The sequence below is a fragment of the Camelus ferus genome, chromosome 3 (genome assembly GCF_009834535.1).
Source record: "Camelus ferus isolate YT-003-E chromosome 3, BCGSAC_Cfer_1.0, whole genome shotgun sequence".
NCBI lineage: Eukaryota > Metazoa > Chordata > Mammalia > Artiodactyla > Camelidae > Camelus > Camelus ferus.
The window spans coordinates 102,590,483-102,612,525 of NC_045698.1; the positions used below are offsets into that span (position 1 = coordinate 102,590,483).

Here is a 22,043-nt window from a genome sequence, read left to right on the forward strand (position 1 = left end):
AATTTGCTTTGGGTTCCACCCCCAAACCTCTCCCTAACTAAATTTACTACCCGTCACAACCAAGATACTTTTACTGTGAAATTTATCACATTTATAAACCATAAGCCTTAATTTTGGCACAGCTTGGACAACAAATATTTGTAACACTTGTTTTTCTTTTAGTGTAACTAGAATAGCTATTATGAACATAGTTAGAAAGGAACACTCACTTCCTTCCCACTTCTCAGGTTTCCATGTGGAGAGAATTCCTCTCCCCTAACTCATGTCATTCCTGAAGGCTCTGGGAGAAAGAACTGAGCATACCCAGCTCAGCCCCACTTCAGCTTCTCTTTCCAACTCCATCTGTTGCCAGCAAACATTCTCCTTTGCCTGGCCATGTGACAAGCTTGGCTCTTAGAGGAAAGCCTGTTGTTTTTCAACTCTGACTTTTTGGCAGTGGGGAGATTTAATTCCAGGGCAAAGTATTAGCTTGCCCACTGCTGTCACAGAGCTAGCCACAATCCCTTTCCAGCTGATATTCTGACCTCTATCTATCTGACTCCTGTGACTCTCAAATAGCTTCTATCTTAAGTGTTCTTTTTTGACCTTCCAGTCCTCTAACATATCAAAATACTTCATTATCTATGTAATTCATCATTATGAAATTTTACTTATTGATCATTGTGGCACAGGGATTAACAGTACAAATCTTAGAGCCAAGTTGCCTAGTTTGAGTCCCAGTTCTGCCTCTGGCTGGCTATCTGGCTGATCCTGGGTAAATTACTTAATCTCTTAGTGCCTCAATTTCCCCATCTGTAAAATGGGAATAACAGTGTCTACTTCACAGGTTATTTTCAGAAGTAAGTAAATATGTAAATGCTATGTAAGTGTTGGCTTTTATTGTCATCCAAAACATGGAAGTCACTTTAAAAAAAGGCATGTAAGATTTTTGAGGCAATTCTTAGCCTTAAAAATCTTCATTTCAACCTCAAGTCACGAGCAACTGGACTTTTTACTTTCTCTAGGCTCATCTTCTTTCCATGGATATGTAAAGCTACATTAACATTTGCACAATTAAGGAGGAAAAAAGGTCCAGAACTGGCTTATTGTGCTAACATGGCATGCAGTAGGCATTAACAAGTAAATTAATGAAGCAAATGAAAGTGCTTATTTAAAATGTGAACTCCTCAATTAAAAGAGCAAAAAGGGACCACATATTGCCCATGCAATAAACTGTTGGAGTTTACTGTATGATAATATGAACTAATTTTAAATATTTTCTCAAGAAGTTCATTTCTTATAGATTAGAGGGCACAAAAATGGAATTTCCACAAATGCTATTAGACAAAAATAGATTTTAAAAAATTTGGAAATAGAAGAATACAATCTTACATTAATCCCTCTCAAATCAGGATATAGCTGAAACTATATTGAATTTTTTGATATTATTTTCAAAGTCACTAAGATGAAAATCACAGAGCACAGGGTAAATCAAATAAAAACAATAAAAAAGTACCACTTACACCATCATAAAACCCTCTTAGATATAATTTCTCCTTTGCTTCTGCAAGTTTTTCTCGGTCATTCTGGCTCTGAACTTTCAACTCGTCACAGATGGTTACAGCAGAAAGTGTTCCAAAACCTGGGATTTCAATGACTGGCACCTGCAAAGAACCACAATGTCAGGATCTCACACTGAATGAACACAACGACAGCCCGATGGGCACAGTCCTTTTGCCTTACCGTTCAACGAAATCATTTCAGATTTTATACATCACTATGGCAGTGCCACACATTAGGTAATCACAGAGGGGCTAACATCCAGATGTGAATCTGTCTTTCTACTCTCCACCCAAATGCTCTGCACGAACCCCCACATTGTCCCTCTCTCACTACACACACACCTTCCCCAGCTCTCATCCCTCCACCAGCATATAATTAATGAAATAATTAATGTTGAAACTAGCAAAATGCTATAAGCAACTAAATTTACAGATAGGCTTGTTTCTGGTTTATATTGTCTTCTGGATTCTTCATGAAAATTATTCACTAGTAATTTAAGTTTTTTTTTTTTCTTCTGCAGGCACCAATTTGAAAACATAAACATTCATGAGTAATATGGCAAAATTTTGTCTTTAGAAACCTGGAAATTGGCCATACTAGAAAATAAGCTATTATATAATTGGTAAGGCTGAAAAGCTGTTTGTTTGTTTCAGAACTGCAGGTGCCAGGTGCTAAGAAAATGCTTACTGTTAGTTTTTCTTTCATTTTTATCCACCACAGCAATTATCAAATTAAATAAACTCTTAAGCAAACTCTCTCTTATTTTCATACTCTACCAATTATTTAATTTTGTTTCAAGGAAAATGTTACCTCTTTTCATTCTCTAAAAAGAGAAATATGGATATGAATATTCTGAATTATCTATGTACTCACAGGCTCAAATGGCAAGACCATGTCATCTCTAATTCCGTACTTCGCTCGCAAAGCCTAGAAAAAATTTCCAGGTTAATACTAATGATCGACACTTTACTGGTAATTATTGATGGAAGCATCTCCCAAACTTTTAAAACTATTTTTGTTCTCCTCTCTAGAGAGAGCAATTTTTCAGTTTTACCAAGTATCTCAAGAAAGGATATATGACTTTAAAGAACTAAACAGTTTGAGTGAATGGCTTAATGATGCAATTGTACAGCCAAAAGCAAAAATTCACACGTACACAGACACTTAAAATGAGAATTATGTTCCAGGTTGCAATGAAAATGTGAATATCAGAAAACTTTTTTCAAGTTTTATGAAATCTATCACATCAACAGATTAAAAATGAATAATCACAAAATTATATCAACAGATGAAAAAAAGCACTTGACAAAACCCAATACCTAGTCACAAAAAAACTCTCAGTAAACTAAAAGAGAAGCAGACTTCCTCAACTTTGTAAAGACTATGTTATAAAAAGCCTACAGCTAACATCATACTTAATGATGAGAAATCAAAGCTTTCTCACTAAGATCAGATACAGCGCAAGGATATCCCCTCTCACCACGCCTTTCTTTTTTTTTAAACAAACACATAAGACTTTGATGCCTCAAAAATGTAATGAACAAAGATACTAATTACTATATATAAAATAAACAAGGTCCTACTGTATAACATAGGGAACTATATTCAATAATAACCTATAATGAAAAAGAATGTATGTATAACTGAATCACTGTGCTGTACTCCAGAAACTAACACATTGTAAATCAACTATACTTCAATTTTAAAAAGTGTAATAAACATAAAATAAATGTTGATAGCTTCCAAAATTGACTGCAATCTGGCCATAATGAAAAGGAACCACCCAGCAAACCTCTCCTCTTCAGGTACACATGGCACAGATCTGCCGGACACAGTCACTTCCCTGGCCCATCACACCGTGGTCCAGCCACCTAGCCTGCACAATGTCACCAGGGCGCAGGGGGAAACCCCCCTCACCACTCCTTTTCAACATTGTACTGAATGTTCTCGGTAATGAAATAAAGCAAGAAAAGAAAAGAGGAGAGGGGAAGGGCGGAGAGGGGAGGAGAGGAGAGGAAAGAAAAGGTATTACAGATTGGGAAGGAAGACATAAAACTGCTTTGTTTGCAGATAGCATGATCAACTACATAGAAAATTCAAAGAATCAACAACCAAAAAAAAAACTCCTGGAACTGATAGGAAAGTATAGGAAGGTTGCAGAATACAGTTAATATACAAAATTCAATTGTGTTCCTATATACCAAAAATGAACAAGCAGAATTTGAAATTAAAAACACAATACCATTTACATTAGTTCCCCCCAAAATTAAATATAGTTGATGCTTAAACAACATGGGGGTTAAGGCTGCTGACTCTACCAAGCAGTCAAAAATCTGCATGTATCTTTACAGTCAGTCCACTGTATCCACAGTCCCATACCCACAAATTCAACCAACCATGATCATTGTAGTACTGTACTACATATTTATCAAAAAATATCTACATGTAAGTGGGTCTTGCACAGTTCAAAGCTGTGCTGTTCAATTATATTTAGGTACAAAACTAACAATACACATATAAGAGACAAGGAAAACTACAAACCTCTGATGAACAGGATCAAAGAAAGACTAAATAAATGGAGAGATAGTCCATGTTCACGGATTGGGAGACTAAATATTGTCAAGATGTCAGTTCTTCTCAACTCATCCCATAGAGTCAATACAATCTCAATCAAGATTTCAGCCAATTACTTTATGGATCTCAACAAGCTGATTCCAAAGTTTATATGGAGGCAAAAGACCCAGAAGAGCCAACTCGATATTAAAAAAAAAAAGTTGTAAGACTGATGCTGAATAACTTCAAGACTTACTATAAAGTTACAATAACCAAGACATTGTGGTGCTGACAAAGGAATAGACAGATCAGTGGAACAGAACACAGAGCTCAGAAACAGATCCCCATAAATACAATCAACTGATCTTTGACAAAGGAGCAAAGGCAATACAATGGTGCAAGGACAGTCTCTTCAACAAATGTTACTGGAACAACCGGACATCCATCTGCATAAAAATAAATTTAGAAAAAGACCCTACACTCAATACAAAAATTAACTCAAAATGGATCATGGAACAAAATGTAAAACATAAAGCTATAAAACTCCTAAAAGATAATGCAGGAGAAAACCTAAATGACCATGGGTATGGTGATGCCTTTTTAGAGAACATCAAAGACATAATCTACAAAAGAAATAATTGATAAGCTGGACTTCGGTAAAATTACAAACTTCTGCTTTGCAAAAGACAATACCAAGAGAAGAGAAAGACAAACCAAACTGAGAAAAAATATTTACAAAAGATACATCTGATAAAGGACTGTTAGACAAAATGTACAAAGAACTTTTAAAACTTAACAATAGGAAAACAAACAAATCTGATTTAAAAAATAAGCCAAAGACCTTAACAGATACACCTCACCAAAGGCACACAGATAGCAAATAAGCAACACGAAAAGATACTCCACATCGTCTGTCACCAGGAAAATGCAAAATAAAACAAGATATCATCACACACCAATTACAATGGCCAAAATCCAGAATACTGACAACACCAAATGCTGACAAGGATGTGGAGCAACAGGAACTGTCATACGTTGCTAGTGAGAATGCAAAATGGTACGGCCACTTTGGAAGACAGTTTGGCAGTTTCTTACACAACTACACATACTCTTACCATATGATCCAGCAATAATATTTATATTTATAAATATTTATATTTTATAAATTTATAAATTTATAAAAACCTGCGCATGGATGTTTATAGCAGCTTTACTTATAAGTGCAAACACTTGTTAGCAACCAAGATGTCCTTCAGTAGGTGAATGAATAAACAAACTGTTGTACATCCAGACAACAGAATATTTTACAGTGTTAAAAAGAAATAACCTATCAAGCTATAAAGACATGAGAAACCTTAAATGCATATTGCTAAGTGAAAGAAGTCAAATCTAAGAAGGCTACATACTGTATGATTCCAACTATATGACTTTCTGAAAAGGTCAAACTATGTGTAACAATTAAAAAGATTAGTGGTTGCCAGGGGTGGGAGGGAGGAGAGATGAACGGGAAGAACGCAGAGGATTTTTAAGGCAATGAAAATATTCTGTATATTATAGTGATAGATACATTATACATTTGTCCCAATCCACAGAATGTACAACACCAAGAGTGAACCCTAAGGTTAACTACGGCCTTTGGGTGATTATGATGTGTCAATGTAGGTTCATTTTTTGGTAAAAAATGTATCATTCTGGTGAGTGATGTTAATAATGGGTGAACCTACACATGTGTTAAAACAGGGAGTACATGGGAAATCTTTGTACCTTTTTTCTCAACTTTATTATGAACCTAAAAAAATTATGAGCTCTAAATAAATTAACTTTAAGAAAGGATTCTATGAAATATATTTAAAATTCAAATGATAGGAAAACATAAAAACATCAAGAAACAGGTTAAAGATAGCATTTCAAAGATACATGCATAGCTTTTTAGCCTAATACAATAGTTAGTTCACTGGTACCTAACCAACAAGATGATGAAAAGGAAATAAAAACATGGAACTCAGACACTTACTTGCTTTTTCTTCAAGTCTCTGAGGGCAGCAAAATCATCCGGAGAGTCGGAAGGAACACTTGTGACCACACCAGTGCCTTACATAAGAAAATATGGAATTAACTAATACAACCAGAATGTGTTTCCCAAAGAATTTCTAGAAAGAAAGAAACCCTTTACCTTTGTCTTCCTTGATGGTGAGCATCGGAAGAACATAGATCACCTTGTAAGATGTTAAAGGTGCAGAAAGTGATGCACCAAGAATTTCCTATGTAAGAAAAAGATCAGCATAAAAGATAAAGTAACTTATTTCCACCATTAAAATTTAAAACAATGTTAATTATTTTAAGCCCTGAGAAGCTAATATATATAATCAAAAATATATAAAATATAATATATATTTAATCAAAATATATAGAATATATACAATCAAAATATATAATCAAAAATATATAAAATAAAACAACACTCACTCTTTTATACCTACTAGACTAAAAATAACTGAAAATAATTATAATACCCAAATCTTATAAGGTTGTGAGAAAATTAGTACACAAAAAATACATTGCTTTTAACATTGTACTCCTTAAGGAAAACAATGCAGGAATCCACAGCAACTGCCACAAAAATGTTCACACAACTTGTACTGAGCAATGCAATCCTAGGAATTCACCTCAAAAGAAAAAAGAATTTTTTCTCTGAGACTCTGCCCAATACTGGGTTAAGTACATTAGCAAACTCTGGAAACAACTAAAACTTTAAATTTTAGAAAAACCACTTAATAAAATATCAGACATCAACAAAAAAGAATACTGTACCTCTATTTTAACACTTCCTTTTTTTTTTTAAATGGTGATACTGGGGATTGAATCCAGGACCTTGTACATGCTAAGCATGCACTGTGACACTGAGCTATACCCTCCCCTGTACATCTATTTTAAATGAAAATTAGGAAGACAAATTAAATTAAAAAGATATATCTAGTTTCTCCTTTAAAAAAAAAAAAGCAGAAGATCTGACAATACTGGACTCATAGTCTCATACATCAACAAAAAGCTTGCAGCTGCTTGTTTAGGAAAGGAATGCACTTTTCAGTTCCATACAGTTCCCACCCATCCCACTTTATTCATATAAATAAACTGCTTTTATGGAACTAATAGTCTTATGGGTAAAAGCTAAATATCATAACAATCTTAAAGGCTGAAAGCTTCTTTTTTTCACTTTTTTTTTTTGAAAGCTATTTTTTAATTTATACCACCCATTTTCCTCATTCCAGAATCTGCTCAAATTAACATAAAAGAAGTTGCATTTAAGACTAGGAAAAAATTTGTGTCATTAATACTGTTCCAAAAACTTCTCGGACAGAACTCTAACATAGGAACTAACGAGATGTGGCAGCAATGTTCATAACATAAGAAACAATTTAAATATCCATTACACATGGTGAAAAAGAATATGAAAATGAATATATGTATATTCGTATATGACTGAAGAATTGTGTTGTACACCAGAAATTGAGACAACATTGTAATATAACGTTGACTATAATTCAGTAAAAATAAATAAATGAATATCCGTTACAGAGAATGGTTAAATAACTTGTGGCCAAACAATGGAATACTATGTAACAGTAAAAATAAGAACAAGGAAGATGTTTACCTACTAATAAAATGATTATCAGGAAACAGTTAAGTAAAAAAGAAAGGAAAACACAGAATAATGTGATAAAGTATATTGCCATCTGTGTATTAAAAAGAGGGTAAAGGAATATATACATATGTATTTGCTTATATATTCATGAAATACTTCTGGACGGATACACAAGACTTTTTTTTACTTATTTTACTGACTGCCTATGGAAGGGAAAATTGAGTCACTGGGAATATTTTATGTATAACTTTCTCTTTTAAATTTTGTTATAAATATATAACAATCCAGTCAAAAAATAAGTTTACAAAATAAGTAAGAAATCAAAGTCCAATTCAAAAGGAGAACTGAGATGATATTTGACTCACCTTCTTCTTCTAAAAGGTTATTTATTAAGGTAACAAACATCAGCATTTACCAAAGGGAATAAGACATTCAAAAATACTGATAAGTAAATAAGTTCTAAGGATAAGAGCTGTGTAACCTCCCAGATTTAGTTAACATCAACCAAAACTTTCTTCTCAGGACAAAAGCAGCTGCAGTTCCACACAAGGAATGCAGGTAATCATATTCAAAAAGTAATATAATGTTTACTACAGCTATTAAATCTGCTGGGGAGAACTGTCTGTATTTTTCAACCAGATACTTACTGAGCTGAAACGTAAGATTAAAAAATGCTATTTTAGTGATATAGTCATACAATGACTATTCCACAGCAATTAAAAAAAAGAAGAACAAATTACTCCTATACATAACATGGATGACTCTCCACATACACGAAAGTGTACAGACTATATAATTCCCTTATGTAGAGTTCAAGAACAGCAACTAATCTTTGGAGACTGAAGTCATGGCAGTGGTTTCCTTTGCAGGAGCAGGCTGAGCACTGATGTGAAATGGACATGAAAGCACCTTGTGGAGTGCGGGAACTGTTCTAGATCTCGATTTGGGTGGCGCCTACATGAGTGTGTGTATATGTGACAAGGCACCAAAATGTACACTTATGACTTAGACATTTGACTGTGTGTACACCTCACTTGAAAAAATTTCTTAAATGTCCCTTTTTCAAGCTTCATTGTTGACATTTTCCTCTAAATTTATATACTAAATTAAAAAGTCTGTTACCCAACTTACCTCTCCCATTAACTCCTTAACAACAGACACCACTCCATTGTCCTTGGTAAAGCCCTGGTATGACATATTTCTTGCAGCTTTTTGGGTGCAGATGAATATATCACCATTCACTGTCTCAAAGCCAATGTACTTCATATCAGGGCGAACCCAACAGTTTGTCTGTCCAAACATGGTCTCAGGTCTGAGAGTAGCAGCTACCAAGAAGATATTTTTCCCTTTCAAGCCACTAAGAAAAAAATACATGTTGATGCAAAAAAAGTTGTGGATTCTATCACAACTATCTGATATTTCAAAAAAGATGAAATAACAATGCTTCAGTAAACCTACCTTAGTTTGGATGGGTATGGCTCAAGCACTTTCAACTTGATTAGAGTATATTCCTGAGGTCCAACACCCTAAACAAATAAACAAAACAAAAATCTGAGGAAGAAAAAAAGACTTAGATTAAACCTACTAATCTATGTGAGCAATCTGATGCAAATTTCTAAGACGGTTCTTGCATTGTTAGAATAATTCTTTTTTCCAGTGAAGAGACTGCCAGTGGTATGCTGACCATATCCACATGGAAACCTAATGTGTAAGAAGTGGCTTGGGAGACCATGCCATGCCACACCAGACCAGAACTGGTCAAGGAGGCTGAACTGAGTGAGGCTTGCTAAGAGCTCCTGTGAGAAGGAAGAACAGGAAAGAAAATAACTGTCTTGGATTAATCAGCCAAAATAGCGTTTGCCAAAATGGGAGTTAGAAGATACGATCAACATCAACCCCACAGAGCAGTCATCACAGACACACACTCGGCCAGGGGTCAGATGATGGACATTCGAAACCCAGCTTGGGCCCTTACTTATGGTTGGACCCAAGGAGTCACAATCGCTCTGAGTCTTCGTTTCCTCATCTGTAAAATAACTGTGCTGTGCCTCACACAGGACTGCCCTGAGAAACACATAAGATAATGACAGGAAAAAGCTTTGAAAAGCTATGATGCACTACTGAAATTAGTATACTGCTACCATAGGCTATATTAAAGTTTAATACACTCAATAAACTGGGCCTTCTGAAGTTTCTCAAAACTTTCAAAATTTTCATCAACTCTCACTTCTCTCGGATAAGTTACATCATAATTGAAGGCTGATTTTGAAAAGTAGTCGCTAGACTACAAAGGTGTTCAAAGGCGGTAACAAAGAACAATGCACTCACAGAACTCCTAAGTTCAGATCCTGGCACTGTTGATTTACTGTGCCAAGGCTTTAGGCAAATGAATTACCCTTCATTCACTCTAGTGTTACAAGGAATAATGCTACTGATGTGTCCTACAAGAATACAGAGTAAACTGATGCCATGAATAGCTAGAAGTACTTTGGAAATAGGTAAGTAGGCACATGACCAAAGCAAGTATAAATGGAATCTGCCTACATCAGTTAACCACGTATCTTATTACCTTTCGCCACGCTCTCCTTTTAGAGCAGTGGTGCTTCTCAAACATGAGCAGGCATATGAATCACATCGAGAACACATTAAAAGACAGATTCCTGGGCCCCACCCCCAGAGCTTCTGATTCAGCAATTTTGGGGTGAGGCTCAAGAATGTGCTTTTCTAGGGGGGAGGGTGCAGCTCAGTGGTAGAGTGTGTGCTTAGCATGCACCAGGTCCGGGGTTCAATCCCCAGTACCTCCATTAAAAATAATAATAAAATAAAATATAAAAATAAATAATAAACATAATTACCTCCCCCTGCAAAAAAAGAGAAAAAAATTTTTTTTAATTTTTTCAAGATTTAAAAATAAATAAGTACAAAGCAAATTAAAAAAAAAAAAAAAGAATGTCCTTTTCTGAAACAAGCTGATGCAGCTGAACCAAGTGCCACTCTTGGAGTAGCAAGGTCCTGGACAAGACACAGGCCTATGGTGACATTCTGCCTCCCTGTTCACAGCCACGAGGCTATCAATGACTGTATACCTCACTACTGGAATAAAGTTGTTGTCAGGTTTCTGATCTGCTTCTTAAATTCTATGTCCATATTAAAAATTATTATAATAACTGCTCTGTCATAAATAATTACCTCTCCAGTTTGTCTGTCATGATCCATACAAGGCTGTCCGTCTTTTGGAGAATAAATGGTATACCTAAAAAATAAATAATAGGCGACAAATATTATCATAATACACAAGTTTTATCCTACTATATTTGCCAGTGTTGTTTTTAACATCTCACAATTATTTCTTCTAATTAAAAAAATGTCTACATCATTTTTATGCTTTTATGGGAAGGTCTACTGCCAACATAGTTACTTATTTTTTTTAAGAATTGTTTTATCATTTTATTTTATTTTATAAGAATTATGTTACTATTTCGATTCTTTTTTCTTTTTCTTTTTTTCAATCTGCATTTTTTTTTTTAATTTACAGTCTTGTATTAGTTTCCGGTGTACAGCATGCTGATTCAGTTATACATATACATATTCTTTTTCATTACAGGTTACTACAAGCCATTGAATATAATTCCCTGTGCTATACAGTAGGATCTTGTTGTTTATCTATTCTGTACATAGTAGTTTGTATCAGCCAACATAATTATTTAATGAAAGCTTTCTGCCTTCATCAAAGGTAATACCACTGAAAAATATTCACTGATCTTGGCTTTTTGGTATAAAACAAAAGATTATAAAATATAAATTCACTTCTGAAATGCAAATAGCTTTTAATTAATCCATATAATCAAGAAAGAACCTTACAGAACAACTTATAGAGCAAATAATAAAGCAAATAAAATTATTTTTCTGCTTGGCTAAAATCTTAAGAGAATCTTTAGTGAGATCATAAACACCAACATCCCTACCCTCCCTGGTTCTATCTGTCACAAATACTAAGCACTCAGAGAAATTAAGACACTGGCAAGACACAAAGGTAGACAAAGGAAACAAGAGAATAAAAAGAAAAATTATAGAAAGAGAAAGGATAATGGAAAAAAGTAGGCTATGGGGCACACTGACCAACATTGCAGGAATTATATGATTTTTGCTTTATTATACCAAAGGATAACAAACTCACCGCTTTCCAAATTTAATTTTGCTTCTTTCTCTTAATGTTAAAAACTGCCACCTGACAAACGAATCATAGTAAGGATTAACATCAGTGGTAATGAAGGAACGACGCCAGTCTACCTATAGAAGGAGAAAAGAAAAGGTAATTTTTGAGAAACTTGTATAGTCTCCATGAATAAGAATTCTCATAAATCATTTACCCTTCTACTCTTTACTGTCCAACTTAGAATTATATCAAATATCAAAAGCAAACCAAAAAATTTCAAGTCCCACCTATTAAATAACTATCACAATTAGTATGTTACTTTGTGCTTAATATGTACGTTTTTAAACACACACTTATATATGAAACATGTAGAAATTATAATAAATTAAGAAGAAACATTTAAATAACACCCTTATGTCTCCCTAAATAGTTAAGTAACACTTGGGCTTCTTCATATTCTTTGACTAGAATTCCTTTCTACTCATTGACAATATATCTAAATATATTCCAAAACAACAAATATTAAAGTACTTCATTGCTTGCATCAAGGACCATTTAGTTGTAATCTGACAATAACAATACTGAGTCATCAGTGGAATACTGGTGGAATTTACTACTCTAAATTAAGAAGTGGTCCAAACCTCACACAATCACAAAAATATCACTACGTTCTTTCTCCTAAACTATCGGGGTGATGGGCATACCTTCAAACCCATTCTCTTCAGATCCTGAACAGCCAGTGGTGGGAAATAGTCAAGCCAATGTTCTGCTTCAGAAAAGTTGACTATCTCTTCATCAGACAGACCAAGGGATTTCATAATGTCCCACTGGTATTTAGACGATCCAGCTTTAGCAGCAGCTTTACTCTAAAAAAACCAGCAAACTCCATCAAAGAAAAACCAACAACTGGTTAACAAAGTCCAGGACCACAACAACTTTAAGTGAGTAATCCCTTTTGGTAATTCTTAAACTCCAAAACAATGCTGTTGACATGTCAGAATACTACAGGATTTGGATGTACTATTTTGTCTGCCAAACCATACCTGGATTCTGACACCAAAGATAACTAAATGTGTGGAACCATAAAGAATTATCATCACAAAGATAAGATCTTAGCACCAGACCTTCTCTATTTCCTTTTTTCTAATGCCACATGCATCTTTTTTAAGTTATGATTAAGTTACTAACAAGAATTTCCTCCTTTCTCAATATTTACCAATATCAAAAAGGCAATCACATGCCAGGGACTGGAGATAGGCAAAGAAACAGGTTGAACTACAAACAAAAAGGCAGGACAAGGAATTTAGGGGATGAGGGAACTGTTTTGTATGGTACTATGGTGGTAGAAACTTGACTCCGTGGATTTGTCAAATCAACACAATGATACACTACAAAGAGTTAATTTTACTACGTGTAAATTGTTTTTAAAAAATCAACCAAGATGTTGGAGGAACCCAAGATGGAATAAAGACTGTGAAAAATGTATCTAACTGTATTACAAATATATGACATAACCACACCACAAGGGGTAGGGAAGAAATGAGCTTTAGAAGTCATTTTGGAAAACAGTGTGCTGGGTAGATTCTAAAGACAAAAAGAACTATACACAACCGCTGTACTACTTTAGTTGGTAAAACTGTTTCCCTCAGGGGTACAGGTTAGCAATTCTGAAACTACTAGTAGAGAACTGAGCAAACAACAAATATACTGTAAATAATGAGAGCCAGGTTTCCTACTATTTGAGAAAGAAGTCACAAATAAGCAAAAGCACAATGCTAGAACAAGCCCCATGGTGCTAACACAGCACCAGGGGTATTAGTGTGCACTTTTAAAAAATACAGATAGATAGATAAAGAAATAAATACTACACGTACAGTTAAGTGGGTTAGTAGACATGCATACATTTCCTTGCTCTTTCTGAGAGGGCCTAGAAACAATGAGCAAACCCAGTGCTCAGAGCTTAGTTTCTAAATACCATTTTCCATCAAAAAGAAAGAGGACTCTTTGGAGAAGTGGTTGATTCCAGGGCTCAAACAGGGAAAATATAAACTGAGCCTGGAGCATCTTGTGGCACTGGAAAGTAAGGAAGAGAAAGAAAGAGAGAAAAACAGAAAGATTCAAGGAAGGGAAGAAGGGAGAAAGAAAAGGAAAAAAGAAGAGAAAAGAAAAGGAAAGAAAAGAAAAGAAAGGGGCATGTTAGATGGACACAGGAGCCCATCTAAAAGACCAATGGCCAAATCTAGAACAATTTGAGCAATAACAACAACTCAACAAAAAAATCCAACAGAATTGGATTATAATGCAAAGAATAAATAAATATGCATGAATTCACACTGATATAAAAAAGAGATGAATAAATAAGTGGGGAGGAAAGGACAACTCTTCCTTTCAGAAGAATTCCAGATAATAAACGTAGAAGGAATGAGGGAAACGGAAAATCACCATTAGAACACAACAGTGATAACTACTGCAGGCAAGATGCACTGATGAATGCTCAAATTAGTGAGTAATTATTTTAAAAGAAACAAGGTATTATTTCCATAGCCTCAAAGTATCTCTCTCAAAATACATATGAATTTCTTCTCTGTAAAGACAGAAAAACAGAATCTCAGGAGAAAACCTAGCAGACACCACCTAAACCACTGATCAAGGTTAACATCACCTGTAATAAGATGTATCAGTATCTTAAACTTCTTGATATGATGCATTAAAGACACATCATCTCTCAATCTACTCATTGAGAAAAAGAAAGCACTGGACAAACCCTAATAGACAGATATTCTATAAATTATCTCACCAGTACTCTTCAGAAGTGCCAAGATCATAGAACACAAACACAGAAGAGACACGACAAACTAAGCGCAAGGTGGGATCTTGGAACAGAATAAGCACAATAAAGAAAAACGGGTGAATCCAAATGAAGTCTGTAGTTTCTTCAACAGTACTGTTCAAATTGATTTCTTAGTTTAGAGGACTGTACCCTGGTTATATAACTGGGTCATGTGACTGTGTGAAGATTCTAAGGGAACCCTGTACAATCTAGCAATTCTTCTGTAAGTCTAAAATTATTTCAGAAGAAAGTAAAAAGGGGGGGAAAAGATAACCAAAAAATGAGAAACATAATTTTTTGCTTTGTTACTTTTTAAAAATTACTGAATACTTTTTATGTGTCAGGTACTGTGCTAGTACTGGAAATGTGCATATATATCAGGCAAACATAAATGTAAAACTTCAAGCAAAAGAAATACCACCAAACCTTTTTTCCTTTAGCTTTATCCTTAATTACTATATCTTCTGTTTTAACATTGATTTCTTCCTCTTCTTCTTCTTCATCTGGAAAATCAGGGGGGCAACCATAAAGCTCTATTTCTCTTTTCAATTTATCAGCACATGCCTATAACAAACACAACATTAGAGATGGTAAAGTTCAAAATTCAAAGTAGAAACAATCCGAGTTTTTTTGTTGTTTCTATGGTCAACTAAAACTTACCGTGAAATTTTCTGCAATACATCTATACATAAGTGGATCATTATAGAAAATTCAAATCATACAAGTCATGTACCTAAAAATCCACTACTTCATTTCCTCAGTAACCACTTATTCAATACCCAGACTACTCAATGCAGTACACTATTTGTCAGGTGTTAGAAGTACAAAGATATATAAGATATAGTGTTATCATTTTGAGTAATAACATTAATAACTGCTTTTCTCAATTTAAAGATTACTTCACATATATCCTAATAGTTACCATCACAAGCCTGCTAGGTAGATAGGACAGATACTAAGTTAGAAAACAGACAATGGAAGATGAAGTGATTTATCCAAAGTTATAAACCTAGTAAGCTGTAGAACTAACACATGAACCTGTACTTTGAACCCCAACTCATTTCAGCTGTACTGTGAGTCCACTGTCACAAAGATGACACCAAGTAGACATGTTAAAATTATGAGAAAAATACGAATATAGAATTGTGAATTTTAAAAAAGGGAGGAGAATCTTCTACAAAGAATTTCAGTTAATAAATAGGAAAAGAATGAGACAACTAGAAAGTCATCATTTTATAAGCATAGATTCAGTAATTAAAAGACAAGGATCATCAAAGCATGCCAAAACCAGAGTTACTAGGTAACCAGATATTCAGAGGCTCTTAAAGTACCATCCCACAGATTACTTTTTAATTAAAAAAGAGAAAGATTACCTTCAGAATGAGGAAATCTGGCAGTTATTAATTAATATCACTAAAATGAAGACAAGCTGCCATTGATATGATACAGTGGGAAGTTTAAACTCCACCAATGTAGTATTGGTGATAACCAAATGCAATGTGTGACCCACAAAATAAAAAGTAAGGAACTGCCAGGAAGGACATTTTGGGACAACTAGAGAAATGTGACAACAGATAATGATAATACTTTTCAATGTTAAATTTCTTGGAGGGGATAATGGGATTGTGACAACGTAGAAGAATGTCCTTTTCTCAAAAGATACATGCTGGAGTGTTTACGGGTGACATGTCATGATGTCTGCTATTTACTTCCAATGAGTTCATAGGAAGAAGAGAGAAAAAAGCATGTATGCATTTTATGTTGAGAGGCAGAACTAAAGCAACTGTGACAAATGTTAATACTTGGTAACTACAAGTGAAGGGTACATGGGTGTCCACTGAACTATCCTTTTACCTTTCTATAAGTTGGACATTTTTCAAAATAAAAGATTGGAGAAAAACAAATGAGACTTAAATTTCCCAATTCCCAACTCTAGTTTTTTAGCCTGTTTTTTGCTGAAAATTATTTTTAAAGTCAATTTATGACAAATTTAAGACACTTGCAAAAATGGCCAAAACATGACTGTTTAGTATCTTGTGCTAACAGTCTACATACATCATGAATGCACAGAACACTGCCCATTTTAATTGTTAGCAGTTATTAACTAATTCTAAAACAAAAATATGAATATACAAGGTAACCAAAAGATATCAAAATTAGTTAGAAATCACTTAGACCTTAATGTGTGCCCTTTATTTAAGCACTTCTTCATATGCTTTCTAAAAATTAACTTTCACTATCATAAATTCAACTCACTTCAAAAACCCTGCAACACAACATAGAAGTACACATTTGATAATTCTATTTCAAGCTCTTGGATATTACTATTTGCTCTAAAGAGTAGAAAGCAAACCCAAAGCAATCTTACCTTAATAGGCATTCCAGTACAGTGTAAACCAAAGGGAAACAGACAAGTTTTTCCTTTCAATCTCTGGTACCCTACTGCAAACTACAGAAAGAAAACTGAATTTAAACTACAAATTTAAATACTAGATGAATATAAAATGCTAACTTTTCACAAAGATCATCAGTTTCATTTTCCTCTTCACGTCTTCCTTTAGAACACCAGTTAGATTTCATAGTCATTCCAAAATTCTAGCCCACTATTCTTTTTCTGTCTTTTCACCAACCTAGGAATTACTTATGAACGTGTATACATGCCTAGACCCCTACACATATATACTTACACATATGAAAATATGTAAATTAAATTACTTAAATATAAAAATTATGCTGAAAATTAAGAAATTATATGTTCCCTTAACAGGAAATAAATTTTACAGACATCATTTTCTTCAAAATAGTATTTATTAAAGACCCTCCACCCCACTATATTAAACATAGAGAAAGCTTTACCTCACATTTAGATAAAGAAAATGTGTGTCCCAAATGAAGGCGCCCATTCATATATGGATATGGGAAGGTTACAAAGTACTTGTCCTTGCTGCAAAACAACCAGGTAAAAAAAGTACAGAAAAGAAAATGTTTAAGTTCTTTTTACAATTAAGAGTACGGCTGAGGGAATGCTTACCATGAATAACTTGTTTAAATTTTAGTTATTTAAAAGACATTTAAAATTAAAGTTTATAAATCCAGAAATTAAAAGCTCTCTAAAATTGAAATTTATTTTTGATTTAGTAAAAATGAAATATTTATAACTAGCTATTAAAGAACTAAATATCCTTGTGGCAAACATTGTAGATTTAACTTGAGCTGAAATACTAAGAAGACATACTAGAAAAGAAAAAATTAGTACTCTTAGGAATCTGGATTAATTTAATCTTTTACTGATTAAATGAGACTTGCTTTCATTAGATATATATACAGCCATTCAAAGTCCCTCAGGTAAAAGAAAACATCCCTAATATTACATGATACAGGGTAAATTCATTTTAAAAGCACCTTTTTAAAGCTGCTTAATGTATTATGCTATATTCTTTTTTTATGAATCAAGTATATCTAATAGACATAAATTTACAAAACACAATAAAATGAACACCCGTAAACACACCACCCCACTTACAAACTCAATGAAGCTACCTGTATATTCCTCCCCACCCTCCCACCAGAGATAACCAGTATCTTGAAATTTACTTTTGTTATTCCCTTGTTTTTTTAACAGTTTGCACATAATCTGGTCCCTTAAATGATGTATTATTTAGTTTCACTCCCCTGTAAGCTTTATTAAAAAATGGTCTACTTCACATAGACTTCTACAATTTCCATTTTTCACTCAATGTTATATTTCTAAGTTTCTTTAGTTCATTTTTTTTTCACTGAGTAAAAGAGCTTTTCCAATTCACTTTCAATCATTTTAAATTACCTTACAGTTGACCAAAATTCTACAACCAAATAGGAGTTTCAAATTATAGATTAAAGTATAACACCAGAGACTTTGTATGAGAGCAAACTCCTTTACTCTTTTAAAAAAAAATCCTACTAGAGTATAGCTTAGTAGCAATGAAAAGACTTCGGAATCAGAAAGTTCTGATAATTTTTATATGGGGATTCTGCATATGCATTCACTTCAATAAAGTCATCTTATGTTGAAAATTTTTTAAAAATCAAATTAAAAAAAAATTAGAAAATTAAATTAAATTTAAAAAGAAAGTCCTGATAAGAAGTCTGAGCCCTGTCAATTCCTAGTTATGCAACCTTGAGCTGGTTACTTAGCCTCTCTGTACCTCAGTATACTCATCTATGAAATAAGAATTAAAATATTGGTAATCTTAAAGAGTTATTAAGATTAAACTAAGAGGGGAGGGTATAGCTCAGTGGTAGAGTTCATGCTTAGCATGGCCTAGGTCTTGGGTTCAATCCCCAGTACCACCACTTTAAATGAATGAATGAATAAATAAATAAATCTAATTACATTCCCCTGCAAACAAAAAAATTTTTTTAAGTTAAAAAAAAGATTAAACTATGCATGTAAAAAAAAGGCATATTTCCTATTGCTTTGGCATACTGAACAGTAAGTGTTCAATATTAGCTACTATTATTGTTATTGTCAGTGCATTTTCTCAACTCTAAGGAGCACATTTTTGTACATTCCAACATATCTGAAACTGAGATAAATCTTATAATTGATGCACATATTTATTGTGGTACTGTATTGTGGCAGTTATTTTGTTGTTTTTCTCCAATATCACATCATTATCTATGGTCTGTCTTATAAACAATGATTCTCAACATGAAGGCAACAAAGTTTTATAAAATAAGATCTTAAAATACAGAAACCCTTCAAAACTTGTATTTTGTGCCTTTGGAGATAATTATCATTATAACATGAATCTCTAATAGAATGATTTCCTTTTATCAGTCAGCAAAGATGAAACTTCAAAACATTCTCCTTCATTTGTCTAAATAGGAAAATATTAGTTTAAAAATTATGTAGAAAAAACCCTTTAAGAATTCTACAGGAAAGAGGATGCTAATTTGAAATGCAGAAAGTATAAGTCAAATCCTTCAGCCCATTTCAGACATTATAAATACAACCTGCCTTATCCTTTCCACAGAGCAGATTCTGCAGCCAATACTTTTGGAAACATTATGTGTAGAACTTCACAAACTATTACTCACCTAGTCTGCTTCTCTAAATTAGATGCATTGACCTCAAACACTTTCTCGGTATCCCATTTTTGTTGGATTTCTTTCTCAATCTTCTTCAAAAAGTCCACTTTGGCTGTTCCTTTTCTTTCCTATTAGACGCAAAAGAGACAAGATAATCCACACTATATTTCAACAGGCTTGCTTTAAGAAAAAGAAAAAAAACAGGGTTCATACAGAATTGAGTTGTTTCAGACAGATTAATTTTCCCATGGTTATCTTAAAATTTAAATGAGTAAGATTAAAAACTGGGGTTATCATGACCTGTCCACTTCAAACCTCAAAGGGATGATTAAAGAATTACTTAAACATAAAAAAAGCTTTGAAGTACTTGTTTTTACTTTGATACTACAATGTAAACTGTTGTCAAATGTCCCCATTTAGTTAAAATACATGAATACTTAGAAAGCAAGTGATGGAGCTGCGCCTGCTTGCCCAGCAGGAATCACACCCACCAAAGGAGGACAGTGAGACCCAACGGGTAGAGGCTGAGGGAGGATAAGTCATCTGTGCATGTTTTCAAGGCAGCTGATGAAGAACTTCTCTCCAACATGGTTAACAGGCTATTAATATGAAATTAAAATGAAACAGAGAATGGCAAGCATGCCTCCAGCATACTGGATCTACCTGGCAACATTCAACACTCCCCTCAGCCCTTATGCCATCTTTGGATAAAAGTGAAAGGAAAGAACACACATGATCACTCTTAACTCAGAAAAAGAAGGTTTAGAGCTTCCTTCCCAGTTTGTGACTCTGTGAGAAAGAATTAGCTGCTAAAAGCACGTGTGCTGAAGCCAGAGCAGGACACAGCACTTACAGGCCTGGCAAGTGTGAAAGCTGGATACCAATGGACCACACATGAATCTAATTCTGTTTTGCAAATTGAGTATTAGTTTCTAGAATCTTATTTTCTGGTATAAAATTATCTGAACCAAAATTAGATTTTCTGCCCCTTCTTACAAAACAACATTTCCAGATTTCGAATGAGAAAATACCCAGGTTCTACTTAGACTTTTACAACCTACTAGGCAGGTGATCTTGCCAAGTCACCTAACCTCTGGATCTCGGCCTCTTTTAGTCATGTCTCCCTCCATCCTTCCACCCAACAATTTAAAACATGCTTTCTACTCACATCACAGATATACTGGATTTTTAGACAGCTATTTTTTTTAATGGTTACACAAATTTGAAGTATTATGCAAAGAGGAATTCTGTGCAATTAAAGAGAAAACCCAAACATACCACTGTTTCTTCAATAATCATCTGAAATATGCCTTGTATATTATGTAATCAAAAGTAATTAAAAGTATTAAAATTAGGTAATATTCAGTACAAACCAATCATAGAGTTGTCAGCTCTGTTCTGCTATTCAGTTTTCTATATTTTAAATCAAAGAATAGTTTACTATTCCTTTTTAAGCCAAGTTTAAGGTAGAAAAGAAGGACAAGCAACAGAAAGATGAAACGTCAGTTTAAAAGTAGGAGGTGCAATGCTGGATTAAAAGAACCTTGCCACAAAGGCAGAGAGGAAATGAGAAAGAATTTCATAATTTGAAAAGTCATGGGACACAACATTGTAAACTGACTACACTTAAATTTAAAAAAAAAAATACACACACACACACACACATATATATATATATATATATATATGTATGTATAAAGAAAAATCATGGGCGTTAAGTTTCTGTAGTAATCAAAGGAAAATAAAAATGACAAATAAAATTTTTCATTTCTATAAATCCTGACCAGGTCATAATTGTGAGTGGAGAATCAAAACACAAATCTAGTAGAGTCAATTTCTCTTCAGAGGCTCTCTACTGCTCTCTGGATAAAGTCCATACTCTTCAACCTGGCACTCAAGGCCCTTCTCTCATCTTTGCCAGGCCCCTCCCACTTCCCTCTCACCACTCCAGGACTATTAAACCATCTGCATTTTCCCAAGTGTGCCAAGCTCCCCCTCTCCCCTCTGGGCCTTTGTTCAAATTATTCTCTTTGCTCCCATACCCCACCAATCTCTTGGCCTGGCTATCTCATCCCTCAGGTCTCAGCTAATTATCTGCCCTGATTCCCCAAGAGTGTATTAGATGCCATTCTTAATGTGATCCTACCTACCAGTATTACCCGTACGATAGCCCTATCACATGGTGTCAGTATCTGTCTGTACTCCCCATAGGACTATAAGTTTGTTCACGGTGGGGATTGTGTCTCATC

At 34.1% G+C, this 22,043-nt stretch overlaps 1 protein-coding gene across 2 annotated transcripts in view; it reads right to left on the reverse strand.

Annotated features, from left to right (window-relative positions):
- LARS1 (leucyl-tRNA synthetase 1) overlaps positions 1-22,043 on the reverse strand; it is a 55,736-nt gene that overhangs the window by 28,034 nt on the left and 5,659 nt on the right. For both annotated transcript variants that reach the window (XM_032477035.1, XM_014557229.2), the window contains exons 2-14: positions 19,804-19,922; positions 17,581-17,668; positions 17,093-17,173; positions 15,151-15,288; positions 12,599-12,760; positions 11,916-12,028; positions 10,928-10,991; positions 9,197-9,264; positions 8,870-9,095; positions 6,269-6,356; positions 6,110-6,186; positions 2,416-2,469; positions 1,503-1,643 (exon numbers count right to left, since the gene is read on the reverse strand). In XM_032477035.1, the coding sequence (XP_032332926.1) occupies positions 1,503-1,643; positions 2,416-2,469; positions 6,110-6,186; positions 6,269-6,356; positions 8,870-9,095; positions 9,197-9,264; positions 10,928-10,991; positions 11,916-12,028; positions 12,599-12,760; positions 15,151-15,288; positions 17,093-17,173; positions 17,581-17,668; positions 19,804-19,922 (1,419 nt within the window). The remainder of the gene's footprint in view (positions 1-1,502; positions 1,644-2,415; positions 2,470-6,109; positions 6,187-6,268; positions 6,357-8,869; positions 9,096-9,196; positions 9,265-10,927; positions 10,992-11,915; positions 12,029-12,598; positions 12,761-15,150; positions 15,289-17,092; positions 17,174-17,580; positions 17,669-19,803; positions 19,923-22,043) is intronic.